Source organism: Mesoplodon densirostris, chromosome 3 (genome assembly GCF_025265405.1).
Source record: "Mesoplodon densirostris isolate mMesDen1 chromosome 3, mMesDen1 primary haplotype, whole genome shotgun sequence".
Lineage (NCBI taxonomy): Eukaryota > Metazoa > Chordata > Mammalia > Artiodactyla > Ziphiidae > Mesoplodon > Mesoplodon densirostris.
In genome coordinates this window covers 119759567-119774914 of record NC_082663.1, presented here as the reverse complement: position 1 = coordinate 119774914, position 15348 = coordinate 119759567, and the positions used below count along the sequence as shown (strand labels likewise).

The 15348-nt window shown below is 40.4% G+C and overlaps 1 protein-coding gene across 1 annotated transcript in view; it reads left to right on the top strand.

Annotated features, from left to right (window-relative positions):
* Positions 1–5538: 5538 nt before the first annotated feature.
* Positions 5539–15348, top strand: part of PFDN1 (prefoldin subunit 1) — a 61967-nt gene continuing 52157 nt past the window's right edge. Inside the window, exons 1-2 of the mRNA XM_060092011.1 lie at positions 5539–5642; positions 8502–8668. Of these exons, the coding sequence (XP_059947994.1) occupies positions 5610–5642; positions 8502–8668 (200 nt within the window). The 5' untranslated portion in view covers positions 5539–5609. The remainder of the gene's footprint in view (positions 5643–8501; positions 8669–15348) is intronic.

The window sequence follows — 15348 nt, the reverse complement described above, 5'->3', positions numbered from 1 at the left end:
GTTGCTTTTGTCTGGATGATCGTGACGGAGAGAAATGAGCTTCTATCTTGTTTCAGCCACTGCTATTTTGGAACGCTGTTACAGCAGCTGAACCTATACTCTAATATAGTCTATTCACAGGAGGAAAGATTATTCTTATTATTCCTGGAGAGTGGCTTTGAGACTGCATGTAGGCTATATCATAAGAACTAATTTTCTCTTCTCAGTAAAAGACATATCACTTAACAAGTTTGCTCAGGTCAAAAACCTAAGAGTCTTTATTTTTCTTCTAAAACAACTTTATTGAGGTATAATTGCATATGATAAACTGAATATATCTAAGTGTACACTTTGATAAGTTCCCACCTAGGAAACCATCTTAATAATTAAGATAATAAATATATCCATCACCACAAAAGTTATCTAATGCTCCCTTGTAACCCCTTCTTTCTGCCTCCTCCTTAGTTTCCACCACCCCCAATCTACCTGGCAACCACTGATCTTCTTTCTGTCACTTTAGATTTATTTGCATATTCTAGAACTTTAGATATGGAATCATACAGCATATTACTCTTTCTCGTCTGGTTTCTCTCACTCAGCATACTTATTTGGAGATTACAAATCATCTTTTATTTATTTATTTTTTCTTTTTGCTGTATGCGGGCCTCTCACTGTCGTGGCCTCTCCCGTTGCGGAGCACAGGCTCCGGACGCGCAGGCCCAGCGGCCATGGCTCACGGGCCCAGCCGCTCCGCGGCATATGGGATCCTCCCAGATCGGGGCACAAACCCGTATCCCCTGCATCGGCAGGCGTACTCTCAACCACTGCGCCACCAGGGAGGCCCTACAAATCATCTTTTAAAAAATATTTATTTATTTAAGCTGCACCGGGTCTTAGTTGCAGCACACAGGATCTTTAGTTGTGGCATGCATGTGGGATCTAGTTCCCCGACCAGGGATCGAACCCAGGCTCCCTGCATTGGGGGCACAGAGCCTTACCCACTGGACAACCAAGGAAGTCCCTACAAATCATCTTTGATTCCTCTCTTTATTTCATGGCCAACCCCCTACCCCCAATCCATTCCTTCATTGAGTTCAGTAACCTCTACCTGAATCCAACTACTTCTGTTTACCTCCATCGTCATCATCCTCGCCCAGACCATCAGCATCTGTCTCATGTACTACTGGAGTTGTCTCCTAACTGGTCTCTTTGCTTCAACACTTGCTCCTTCCAATCTATTCTTCACCTAGAACCCCCAATGGTCTCCTTAAAATAGAATCATATCAATCTCTTCAGATCATATCAATCCCCTGTTTGAAATTATTCAATGGCTTCCAATCACACTCAGAATAACATTCTGGGACTTCCTTGATGGCACAGTGGTTAAGAATCTGCCTGCCAATGCAGGGGACACGGTTTCAAGCCCTGGTCCGGGAAGATCCCACATGCCGCGGAGCAAGTAAGCCCATGAGCCACAACTACTGAAGCCCGTGTGCCTAGAGCCCGTGCTCCGCAACAAGAGAAGCCACTGTAATGAGAAGCCCACGCACCACAATGAAGAGTAGCCCCCACTCGACACAACTAGAGAAAGCCTGCGTGCAGCAACGAAGACTCAATGCAGCCAAAAGAAAAAAAAAAAAAGAATAACATTCTGATCCCTGACTGTAGCTTCCAAGGTCTTTCATGGTCTGGCCCCCTGTCCAACTCTCTGATGTCACCGCCTTCTACCATTCTCCCCATCCAGCCACACTGATGTCTTCCTTTTGTTCTTCAAATATGCCAAGCCTGCTCCCATCTTAAACTCTTTGCTCTTGCTGTTCCTTCTGTCTGGAATGCTCTTTCCCCAGCTCTTTGCATAGCTGTCTAATTCTCATTTTTCAGGTCTCATCTCAAATGTTATGGCCTTCCAGAGAGCTTCCCACACCTAAGGGGCCTCCACCCAGTCAGTTTCTAACCACATTGCTATTTTCTTCTTAATAATACTTGTTAATATATGAAGTTATTTGTTTGCGTGTTTTTTAAAAATAAATTTGTTTATTCTAGCTATTGGAACATACAATCTTTTTTTAAAAAAATATTTATTTATTTATTTGGCTGCGCCGGGTCTTAGTTGTAGCACGCGGGATCTTTGTTGCCGCGTGCAGGATCTTTGTCTTTAGTTGTGGCATGTGGGATCTAGTTCCCTGAGCAGGGATCGAACCTGAGCTCCCTGGATTGGGAAAGCAGAGTCTTAGCCACTGGACCACCAGGGAAGTCCCTGCATGTTTACTGTTTGTCTTTCCCCACTGGAATGTGTGCTCCATGAGGTCAGGGAATTTGTCTCTTGTTAATTGTTATATCCCAAGGCCCTAGATTAGTGCCTAACAGATGTTCAATAAATATTTGTTGAATGAATAAGTAAGTGTATTGTGCATGGATTAGCAGAGCTGAAGGGTAATAGAGGATCACCTTTTAAATTCCACCACTGTGGACTGTTTGAACCTCAGAAGGAGTATATCCCTGTAGTAATGAAGCTTTCAGTGTGAAGTCTGTTTTTGTTTTTTGTTTTCTTTTTAAATAAAAATAACAGAAGCAAGCACAGCATGGTTATTCTCCAGGCAAGTGTCCAAGGACTGAAGACTCTTTAGGGCTTTCATAGACAGTCTTTTCCTGCCATTTTAGAAGCTCTGGAGAGAGAGGAAATATTTATTTTGAAGGCCCAAATAAAAAGGAGATATAGAAACATATTACAGGGACTTCCCTGGTGGCACAGTGGTTAAGACTCCGTGCTCCCAATGCGGGGGGCCCGGGTTTGATCCCTGGCCAGGGAACTAGATTCCACATGCATGCCGCAACTAAGGAGCCCACGTGCCACAACTAAGGAGCCTGCCTGCCACGAGTAGGACCTGGCACAACCAAATAAATAAATAGATAAATATTTTAAAAAAAGGAAACATATTACAGTGGCTGCCGGTACAGAAATGTATAACACATTCTGACAACTTTATGCTCAGGGCGAAGTTTATTTTTTGCTAAATTTGCTTCACTCATGTGGTGTAAAGAATCACCCTAAAAATTGGTCTGGAACTCATGTCTCTCACAGGGCTCTGGTAGAAGTGAATGTGGAAGAATTCCCTGGTGGTCCAGTGGTTAGAACTTGGCGCTTTCACTACTGAGGGCCCGGGTTCAATTCCTGGTCAGGGAACTAAAATCCCACAAGGCGCGCGGCGCAGCCAAAAAAAAAAAAAAAAAAAAGAAGTGAATGTGAGATGTTTCCATCGTCCAGGACATGCTAGACACTAAAGATAGGAACTTAATCAAAAACTTATGAGTCAAATGAGAAAATCAAGTCTCATAAGAAAGACCAGCAGATGCCCCCAGTGGAAGAATTCACACCCAAAAAACTTCAGGTGATAAAACATTGTAAAGAAATTTAAAAATAATTATGTTCATTATGTTCTAATTATTTTCATTATTAGGCAGAAACATATCACTGCATATCATTATGAAAAAGAAAAGAACATGTAGATTTGAAAGAAGAACAAATAATTTTTTCATTTTTTTAATATGGTAAAATATACATAATATAACATTTACTATTGTAATCATTTTTAAGTGTACAGTTCAATGCTATTAAAAACATTCATGGGGCTTCCCTGGTGGCGCAGTGGTTGAGAGTCTGCCTACCGATGCAGGGGACACGGGTTCGTGTCCCGGTCTGGGAAGATCCCACATGCCGCGGAGCGGCTGGGCTCGTGAGCCATGGCCACTGAGCCTGCACATCCGGAGCCTGTGCTCCGCAACGGGAGAGGCCACAACAGTGAGAGGCCCGCGTACCACAAAAAAACAAAAAAAACCCCCAAAAAAACCCATTCATAATGCTGTGTTACCATCACCACTTTCCATCTCCAGAACTCTTTTCATCTTGTAAAACTGAAACTCTGTACCTATTAAACAAGAATTCCCCTTTCTGTCCCTTCCCCCTGGCCCCTAGCAACACCATTCTACTTTCTGTCTTTATGATTTTGACTACTCTAAGTCCCTCATATAAATGGTATCATACGGTATTTGTCTTTTTGTGACTGGTTTATTTCACTTAGCGTAATGTCCTCAAGGTTCATCCATGTTGTAGCATTAGAATTCTAAGTAGAATTAGAATTTCATTCCTTTTAAAGGCTGAATGCTATTCCATTTTACATATATGCCAGCGGTCCCCAACAATTTTGGCACCAGGGACCGGTTTCATGGGAGACAATTTTTCCACAGACTGTGTGGGGTGGGGTGGGGGGATGGTTCAGGCAGTCATGTGAGCGATGGGGAGAGGCAGATGAAGCTTTGCTTGGTCCTCGGCCCTGGGGGCAGGGGACCCCTGGTATATACCACATTTTGTTTATACATTCATTCACTGATGGACACTTGGATTGCTAGTAAGTCTAATGCGAAAAAAAATTTGTTTAAGATAGAAAGCGCCTTGAAAAAGGAATAGATGTAGTCTTGAGAGTCTGAGGAGAGATTATTTATGGTCTGTGTGATGTGATGTAAAAAATTAAAAAATACATAAAGGACGATGTGGCCCGTTTGCTGGGCCTTGAAAGACAAACACAACAATGCTAACTACAACTATTTATCGTGTACCTACTGTGTGCAATGTGTTATGCTCGGAGCTTTTCATCCTGATCTTATTTATTCCTCAGAATAACCCTGTTAGGGTTATTCTCATATTAAATGAGGAGACAACCTCTATTGCTATACAACTAGTATATGGAACCAGACATACCTAGGCTCAAGGTAGACCAAACCTTGAATACAGATCTGTCTAGTTCCAAATTCCCTGCCCTTTCTTCTCCTCCACAGATTTTTAGAGTAGGTAAGACATATATTTCTTTCATGTCCAGAAGTCCAATTACTAGTTACTCTTCTGGTTCAAACGCCAGGTACTTTATAGCAGATTCTCAAAATATGGTTTGCAGACCACTTGCACCAGGTCATAAGGGGAGTTTGCAAAAGTGCAAATTTCTGGACCCCATAGCAAAGATTCTAAGTAATTAAGTTTGGGATGAGGATCAGAGAATCTGTTTTGTTTTTTTCTCTAAAGAAACTAATGTGGCCTCGCGTAAGAACCACTATGTCTAGAAGGTCTTCCAGGAGTGTTCAGTAGAAATAAGTTCTTTGGGAGAACACTTCAACTAAGCCTTCTGGTCTTCTCCACACTGCCATGCCTGAAGCTCAGGCTGATTCTCTCAGGCTGACTCTCTCATGCCGATTCTCTCATGCCTGACAGCACAGGGACTCGCCGAAGGCATGAATGACTTAAGAGGTTTTGGCCTGATCTACATACATCTCAATTTAGCAGCACTAATTAAGCTATTTGTCAAAATGCTTAAAACCATACACGAAATCTGCGCGTTGTGCTGTGTTTGGAAGGATGTGGAGAAACAGGGCAGGCCTATAGGTCACGTGGGGAAGATGTACTCTGAATCGGAATCCTGGTTATATCAGGGGCTGCCGGCGCTGGAGAATGTTGGAAAACCGGGAAGCCAGACTCATGCGCAGGCGCAGAAGGAAGGGGGACAATCAAACCGTCAAGGAGCGCCCTTCCCCCATCCTCTTTCCGGCCTTCTCCCACTGCGCAGGCGCAGGAGTGAAGCAAGATGGCGGCCCCCGTGGATTTGGAGTTGAAGAAGGTAAAAGAGGGTCTTGAGCAGGCAGAGACTTTTTCTTTAGAAGCTAAGGGGACTGTGGACAAGAATATCGAGTGAGACTCGAGTCCTTCGGAAGGCTCCAGGGAAATGGGGAATGGTTTCCCAGAGTCCTGAGGCGGGACAGGGTCTCTTTAGGCTGGAGTCGGGGGCGAGCTGCTCTTTGCTGGGTAAGAGCCGGTTGCGCTGGGCCTGGTTAAGTCTGACGGGCCGATAGCTGTTCTGTTCCCTTGTTCCGAGTTCCAGAGACCTTTCGTTGAGCTTGGAGTTTTCAGTTCCATAGTGAGGCCTGAAGTGAGCGTTTCCAGCTGGAGCCCTTTGAGACGGCTGCCCGAGCTGAGGCATCTAATTCTGCATTCTAATTTGCTTTGAAAAAATCCAAGTCCAACCTGTTAGGCCACTTCTTCAATCCCATACCTTGTAAGGTCGCTACATACAGTTCAGTTAGGTATTCTCATAGCAGTGTTCATCTTAGGGCTTTGGTCTCAGCTCCCCCCCCGCCCCCGTTTTTAAAGACTTGTCAAAAAAGAAACAAAGTTTTCCAGATAAAATCGGTATCAGAAGGAATTGGGTTTCTCTTTTCAAACAGTTGCCTATAAATGTGTTGTTACTCAGGAACGTTTTCGCAGCTTAAGAGTTGTCGGAATTCCTAGACTTTACCTACTTTAAACCTATACTTTTCTAGAAAAGGAAACAGTTTCAGAAAAGACTCAGACCAAGGTTGGGACTAGAATCCAGTATTCTCTGCCTTACTTCCCACCTTTTGACCATTAGTTTTGGTTCGTTAGAAGAGCAAATTTTACTTAAGGCTGTCTCCTGGTCAACCTCTGCATAAGAAATAGGACAGCTGAAATAGCTTTTCCACCTAATAAATGAAGCTGTTTATTATTGCTCTGAGGATTTATGTGTGTGTGTGTCTTGCTTCTTGTTTGAAACTTGTACCTTTGGTCCTTATGTGGTCTCTAGTGCTATAATATCTTAGCATTAACAATATGCTAGTTTCCTTAGCAAACTGCGTCTTAAAGTGTTATAAAAGTTTACCTTTTTTTTCTGTTAAAAGTTCAAATTTAAGTTAGGCTTTAGTGAAAGAGCTAACAATAGAGTACAGCTGTGAATGGTCTTACAGCTCAGTATTATTTGAATTTGTTGCTAGGAGACCTGTGGACAATGAATGCAAACTAAGAAAATGATTACAGACTTAAATTGGGTAGTTTTGACAACCATTGAAATTAATTGAAAAAAAAAACTTGTTTAAAGGTCTTCTAATATCTTTATAAGGTTTTTTTTTTTGGCGGGGGCCGGGGCGGGGGCGGCAGGTGGAGACTAGTAGGAAAGTTTAGGCACTTCCTCTCTCCCAAAATGAATCTTTTGAAACCTTACTAGTCGGTGAAAACAAAGTGAGAATAAAAATTAAGTAGTAGCTTTTGCTGTGTATTGCAGCCTCAAATGTTATTATTATTATTTTTTTTTAATTAATTAATTAATTTATTTATTTTTGGCTGCGTTGGGTCTTCGTTTCTGTGCGAGGGCTTTCTCTAGTTGTGGCAAGCGGGGGCCACTCTTCATCGCGGTGCGCGGGCCTCTCACTATCGCGGCCTCTGTTGTTGCGGAGCACAGGCCCCAGACGCGCAGGCTCAGTAGTTGTGGCTCACGGGCCCAGTTGCTCCGCGGCATGTGGGATCTTCCCAGACCAGGGCTCGGACCCGTGTCCCCTGCATTGGCAGGCGGACTCTCAACCACTGCGCCACCAGGGAAGCCCCGCAAATGTTATTATTAAGGCATAAATTTGAGAGCATATGAAAGTCATTCTAGGCATTTCATGAGTATCTAAGAACCTTTTATCTTTGAGTAAGGGTACTCAAGTGTCAAATTTGGCTTGGTATGTGCGTATGAAGATCATGATGCAATTCTTCTACCAATGCTTTGAAATTCTTGTCTTTCTTTTAAAATATTCATTTTCTGAATATTACTGTAGATAGTAGAATAGAAAGATTCCTGAACTAGAGGTAAGAAGAAAGGGATTTAAGTACTTGCTTTTCCACCTAGTAGTTGTTCAGCCCTGTGCAAGTCATTTATATCTCTTTAAAACATTTAGTTAATTTGTAAACTGTGGTGGTGAAACTGCCATCCTTAACTCAGGATTATTGAAAAGAGTAAATGAGACGTTTATTATATCTGTCAGTATTCTCATATTAATATTCACATGTTAATATTTCAAACAAATGTGGGAAAGTACTTTACACCTAGTTGTGTAATACAGATGTAGTGAGTTGTTACACTTATGTTTCTTGTTTTGGACCTCTGGGTTTCATCCTGTGACTGTTGCATTTAGTGCTTTTATTACTCCTCGGATACCTGCTACTTGATATGGTTATTATTTACCTTTGTTCTGCTTCAAATAGGTTGCATCTTCTGAGAACTGAGTAAATTCAGTACAGTTGACCCTTGAACAACACTGGTTTGAACTGCGGGGATCCAGTTGTATGCAGATTTTTAAAAATAGAAAATACTAGAGTACTACACGATGTGTAGTTGGTTGAATCCACTGGTGTAGAACCAAGGATACAGAGGAACTGCTGTATAGGTACTGCCACCTATAAATTATACTTGGATTTTCAACTGCACGGAGGGTCAGTGCCTCTAATCACCGGATTGTTCAAGAGTCAAATGTATTTAGCATAGTGGCTTGATTGTTTACAATTATATTGATTTTTATTGATGTTTGCTGTGGTAAATTTCACAGCTTTGTCTCTGGTTAGCAGGCTTTATTTTAATATATTTAGATTTGACTTAAATGTTTCCTGTAAAATGTTGCACCTACTAAATCACGGACTTATTTTTTAGGCCTTCACAGAGCTTCAAGCCAAAGTTATTGACACTCAACAGAAGGTGAAGCTTGCAGACATACAGATTGAACAGCTAAACAGAACGAAAAAGCATGCACATCTTACAGATACAGAGATTATGACTTTGGTAGATGAGACTAACATGTATGAAGGTGTAGGAAGAATGTAAGTAAAGTATATCCTTAAGGGGGTTATCTTGAAAGAGGTTTGTCTGAACTAAATCAGAATTTGTTCACTTTACAACTTGCATTAAAGTATCATAGTAGCTTTAAAGATCATCTAGTCAAATATCTTCTTTTTTTTAAAAAATGAGAAACTGAACTCCAGATAGTATGTTTAATTTTAAACTGTGGAGTACATTTTAAAAATATTTATTCCTTGTTCTTCTCTCCATGCTTAGGTACTTAAGTGTGTAACTTCAATGATAAAGATATGATTTGTTGTGAAAAGATGTTTATGGTAGTTTCATGTGTGAAGATTTATTTAAGTAGTTGTAGTTTTAACTTCCCCTTCCCTACCTAGTTATTAGTAGTCACACAAATCATAAATCTTTTAGATGTCTGATCAGGTTGTAAAATAAAAATAAACATTCAGTTGTGATTTAAATATACTCATTCTGTCGAACATGAGAACTCTAGTAAATCAACTTACCTTTTGTTTGTTTTAATTATTATATATGATTAACCTCCTACACTTCACTTTTTTTCTTTTAAAAAAATACATTACCCTTCTGAGAGAGAATCTGCTTCATGTTCTCTAAGCAGTAAATAGGAATGGAAAACCCCTTAACTACAGGTCACATTCCATTACACTGAGCTAAAAGGAGACTATTTTTTTTTTTTTTTTTTTTAGGTGGGGGAGGTACAGGAGGAGGGTTTTTCTGGAATTTGGTCTCTGAGTATTACTTAGTAAGTGGACCATTTCTTAAGTTTGGAGCTCTTTTAGTTGGAAAGGAATTTGACCTCAGTCTAGGATGACTTGTTTTGTGATTGATTTGAAGGAAGCATGGCATGTGTAACATTTGGTGATGACTTTAGAATGACATCATGAGAAATAGACCCTGCTCATGACTAGCTAATCCATATCTTTCTGGAAAAGAGATTGATTATGATAAACTGTTCTTCTGATTTGCTTTCTCAGAATAAACAGTATACCACAAATAAATTTTATTGCTGAAGTTCATGTTTTTCATTTTAGCTTGTTTTAAAAGGAAGATAATCCCAATTTGAGAGTTTGTTACTGGGACACAAAAGAATGGGATGAGAACAAAGTAGAACCCTTGAATATGTGTCTGTGTAGTATGAAGTGCATTGTTGGCATTCACTACAGGATAATTTTATCTTTAGTTTGAATATCCTTAGGTCTTAAAACAGTAATGATAGCTTTTCTAGCATGCTTGTTGATATGTTGCACCTGGATTTCACATCATTACATTAGCCTTTGTTTGCAACAGCTAAAGAATTTCTTTTTCCAAAACAGAAAAACTTTTCTCTTTGGCCTTTTGATCTACAGTGAAGTTTTAATTTTTAATTCGAATACTTGCATTTATTAAACATTCTGCAGAAATGATAGGAAGTTGCTTTTTTTGCATACTGCCCAAAGTGCTACATATGGGTTGTATTCACAAAGAATTTTAGAGTTTAAAGGCTGAGATATGGTTTTAAATTTGACTTTTGTGCTTTCTGCATCTCACTGGGATTTGTAGGGGCATGTAAGGTAAGTACTGTTTGTTGTTGGCTAGAGTATTAGTGCCCTCAGGAAGAAAAGACTTGCTGAGTATTAGTCTGGTCATGAGGATGTTCTTTTTCTTGATGCTAAACCTGAAATATCTATTTCTGAATTTATAGTCTTGAGTAATTTTGAATTGTGATTCACTTCTTTAATTCTAGTGTTTACCTTAATTTGTCTTTTCTTTTCCTTTTTGAATATTATTAGGGAATTCTAATTAGAATACTAATTCTTCTCAAACTTTTTTTTTTTTTTTTTTTTGCGGTATGCAGGCCTCTCACTGCTGTGGCCTCTCACCGCTGTGGCCTCTCCCGTCGTGGAGCACAGGCTCCGGATGTGCAGGCCCAGTGGCCATGGCTCACGGGCCCAACCGCTCCACGGCATGTGGGATCTTCCCAGACCGGGGCACGAACCTGCGTCCCCTGCATCGGCAGGCAGACCCTCAGCCACTGCGCCACCAGGGAAGCCCTCAAACTTGTTTTAAAACCAAGAATTAGGGGCTTCCCTTGTGGCTCAGTGGTTAAGAATCCGCCTGCCAATGCAGGGGTAACAGGTTCGAGCCCGGTCTGGGAAGACCCCACATGCTGTGGAGCAGCTAAGCCCATGTGCCACAACTACTGAGCCTGTGCTCTAGAGCCCGTGAGCCACAACAACTGAGCTGGCATGCCACAACTACTGAAGCCCACGCACCTAGAGCCTGTGCTCTGCAACAAGAGAAGCCACTGCAGTGAAAAGCCCGCGCACTGCAATGAAGAGTAGCCCCTGCTCGCCGCAACTAGAGAAAAACTGGCGCGCAGCAGTGAAGACCCAATGCAGCCCAAAATAAATAAAGTTATTAAAAAAAAAGGCACCAAGAATTATGAAATCTAAAACATTACATTTTTGTTTTAGAACCTGCAATAGATTTTTGCCATTGCTGGAATTCAGGCCTCATTGCATCTTGCCTGGACTAAGAAGGCAAACTTCATTGTGTCTTGCCTGGACTGAGAAGCTATAGCTTCTTTTTTTTAAAAATATTTATTTAATTTATTTATTTGGTTGTGCCGGGTCTTAGTTGCGGCAGGCAGGCTCCTTAGTTGTGGCTCAAGGGCTCCTTTAGTTGTGGCACATGTGCTCCTTAGATGCGGCCGGTGGGCTCCTTAGTTATGACATGTGAACTCTCAGTTATGGCTTGCATGTGGGGTCTAGTTCTCTGACCAGGGATTGAACCTGGGCCCCCTGCATTGGGAGCATGGAGTCTTAACCACTGCACCACCAAGGAAGTCCCGAAGGTATAGCTTCATTTTTTTTTTTTTTTTGCGGTATGCGGGCCTCTCACTGTTGTGGCCTCCCCCGTTGCGGAGCACAGGCTCCGGACGCGCAGGCTCCAGACGCGCAGGCTCAGCGGCCATGGCTCACGGGCCCAGCCGCTCCGCGGCATATGGGATCCTCCCAGACCGGGGCACGAACCCGTATCCCCTGCATCGGCAGGCGGACTCTCAACCACTTGCGCCACCAGGGAGGCCCGAAGGTATAGCTTCTTGAACTGTTATTTCTGCTTTTATTCTGTTGGTCCAAAAGCTTTCTTCGCACATCTGCCAGATATCTGCCAGAGTTGATCATGTCATTATTTCTCATAAAATCCTCTGTTCACCCTTGGTTGCCCACGGAATAAAATCTAAACTTGGTAGCCTAGCATTCACGGTCATTCATAATCTGTTCTTAATTTACCCTTCTAGCCTCAAATCCCACCACTTTCTCTTCCCAGGCTGAGGATAGCACATAAATTTCATCTCATGGACTTACCTCCTTCCATTGGTTTTGAGTTATCTGTTGAGAAGGAGTTTGAGTCTCATGTGGACTTAAACATGCTCTAATTGATCAGCGAGGTCTGTCATGGGCTGAGGGTAGAAGAGTAGTAGCACATGTACCCAAAATTGTTATCCCTACCCTTGCCACATGGGTTTCCTCACACATGCCATGTTTTTGTGCTTTCTTGATTTTGTGCCTTCTGTCCTTTTTGGCCTGCAGTATCCCACTTTCCCTTGTGAAATTCTCACCTTTCAAGACGTAGCTTATCTTCTCGGAAGATTTTTCCATCTTGCCTGGCAGATTTACTTACACTTTCCTGGAGGATACCAGAGCTTTTGTTCCTCTAGCTAGTAGAGCACGTGGGTGGCAGTATGAGGGTAGGGGGCAGAACTTGATTGAGTTTGAAATGGTCTGGTTTTCCCAACTAGATTGTCAGCTCTGTGAGACCATATACATATTTATCTTTGTTTCCTCAGTTCTCAGTATAATGTCTGGCACAAAATAGGTGTTAAATGCATGTGGATTTGAATTGAATATGATTCTCTCGCCTAAAATAACCGCATTTTCTTTTGGTTCTTTAGAAAGAAAATGTTTAGGAAGTGTCAGAGACTTAAGAATTGGAGTTTATTATGCTTTTAAAATATATGATTCAGTAAAGGTGAAATTTTAAAAGTAACATATATTTTGACTAAGGTCAAAGGAATTGTTTCTGACCAAAATTATGTCCTTTGATATGACAGAATTAATTCTTTATTAAATCTATTGAGAAGGTTGACAAATTCTACATGTCAACCAGTTGCAGAGATAGTCAGAACTGACAATATAGAAAAACCCAAGCCTTTAGGATTATGCTGAGGGCAGTATAATTTTTGGAGAATAAAAGCTATTCTGTGCAGAATAATATCAATACAATTGTATATTTAATCTTACTCATCCTCACATAAGGTGGAAGTCAGATTTTTCATTTTAGGGTGTGTATTTAGGTTACCAAATCATTTCAAGCCCAGATGCCTTTCCCAGTCATAAGCATGGAGAAAACTGGTACTGTTAAATACCCCTTATATATGGCTATTTTTGGTTTAAAACAAGGAAAATCAGGCTACAGGGTAAGAGATGATGAATTGCTATATACTGTAAGCTCTGCATATTCATTGCTCAAAACTATATTCTATCCAGTCTCTTGGCATGTTGCCAGCACATTTTAGTTCTCTTACTTCATATTCTTTGGAGAGGCTGTTATGTAGCCTGATACTACTACCACCAATTTCTAGTTTTGCTACTTAAGCTGTTTGTGAGCTGACCTCACCGTACCGCTTTAAGAACTATGATGAAAGTTACAACTGTGGCATGATCTGTCTGAATAGTTGGAAGTGTTTGTCTTCATCTTTCTAGCATGCAAGGAGGGAACAGATCTCAAATAAATATTACATGAATGTTTCTTGTATTTTTTTTTTTTCATGAATAAGAACCAGCTTGTAATCGTTTATGGGAGTTTTCTTCCTTTTTCCTTTGCACAGTAGAAGATAAGAGTATTTTTTAAAATTAGAATTACATTTGAAAGAACACATAAATGACATTTAGTCATGCTGGTGTTTGAAAGGCCCATCATCAGAATAAAGGTCAAATTTATTTTTATTAACAATAGGTATGATCCAGACCCTGATTTGATATTAGGTACATTATTCTAATATCCTTGTGCTTGAACATTACATAAATAACATTTCTTCTTTCCAAAAGAGATAAATTAGGCTTTTTATTTTTTTAATATGGGAGGAACTTGAGTAGATTAGCCTTTGAGAAGAATGATTAGTGCCTTTTTAAAACTTGAACCTAACTAAAAATAACTTTGTACCATATTTAAACTAATTTAGAGGTATGCCACCATTCTGTGGATATTTTTTTACATTTAAGGAACTAAGAATGAACAATGGTATAAATCTACCAACTAGATAAGTGTCTAGCAATGTAGAAATTGCTGTTTGGGAGCGGTGTTGCTATTTCTACTTGTTGAAGTAATTTGATGGTTGATCTCTAATGGTTGAAAGTTCCAGAAGTATAAAACTTAAGATAAATGTGGCACAGGTAGAAAATGAAAACAGTAGGTATATTTCTGATAGGTAACAAAATTTTTTAAAAAATCTAAATAATCGAGCAACTTTTCAGCTAATTAGGATGTAGAAATCTGAACTCTTTGTGACAGTTTGGTTGAACTGCCCTTTGTTTAAAATGTCATGTTGGTTTTGTTGTGATTTTAATTGTTAGTTTGAATGTTGACTTGTAATTTGAGTTGTGACATTTAGAAAAGCCAAGATGAAACATTTGCAGTTGCTCTAGGTTTAGCTATGTTAAATATTAATCAAAAGGGGTATAATCATGCTACCTCAAGTTTTGCAACCATTTTACAATTTCATATTGATGTAGAGTTGGTATTCCAGTCAATTCAAGGTCATTTTAATTTTATTTATTTTTTACAATTTTAAAAATTAAAAAAAAAATTTATTTTATTTTTGGCTGTGTTGGGTCTTCGTTGCTGCATGTGGGCTTTCTCTAGTTGTGGCGAACGGGGGCTACTCTTCATTGCGGTGCTTGGGCTTCTCATTGTGGTGGCTTCTCATTGCTGTGGCTCCTCGTTGCGGAGCACGGGCTCTAGGCGTGCAGGCTTCGGTTATTGTGGCTCGCGAGCTCTAGAGTGTAGGCTCAGTAGTTGTGGCACACGGGCTTATTTGCTCTGCGGCATGTGGGATCTTCCCGGACGAGGGCTCGAACCCTTGTCCCTTGCATTGGCAGGCAGATTCGTAACCACTGCGCCACCAGGGAAGCCCCTCGAGGTAATTTTAAAGCTGAAGATATAGTTGTACTATATTTCATTCCTAATAAACAACATATCTTGGTGTAGTAAATATTAAGTATTATTGATATTATAGTAATAATGGTTTTATATTGTTGTTCTCACTAGAACCAAGTTTAGATATTTTATTTAATGCTTACTGTAGGAGAAAAAAAAATGCAGACTACTTTTGGTGTGAGAGCCACACAGCAAATTCGAATTTATAAGCTCCTTTTACTCCCTTTGAAAGTATTAATCTGTAGTTTACAGTAGAGAAAATGAAGCAAAGATAAAATAATTTTCAAAGGTAGGAGGAAATTTTTATAGTCATTTTTTTAGATTTTATTTTAAAGGAAGAGGAGTTTTGATGTTGAGCTGCTTTTCCTAATAGAATGTGATCCAGCCTTCTTGTGTTTTTATACAGAGCCATATAAAGTCACGGCTTTCATTGCTCAGAGTCCTAAGGGGGAAAAAAACAACTTTTCCTGGTGTGCAGGGA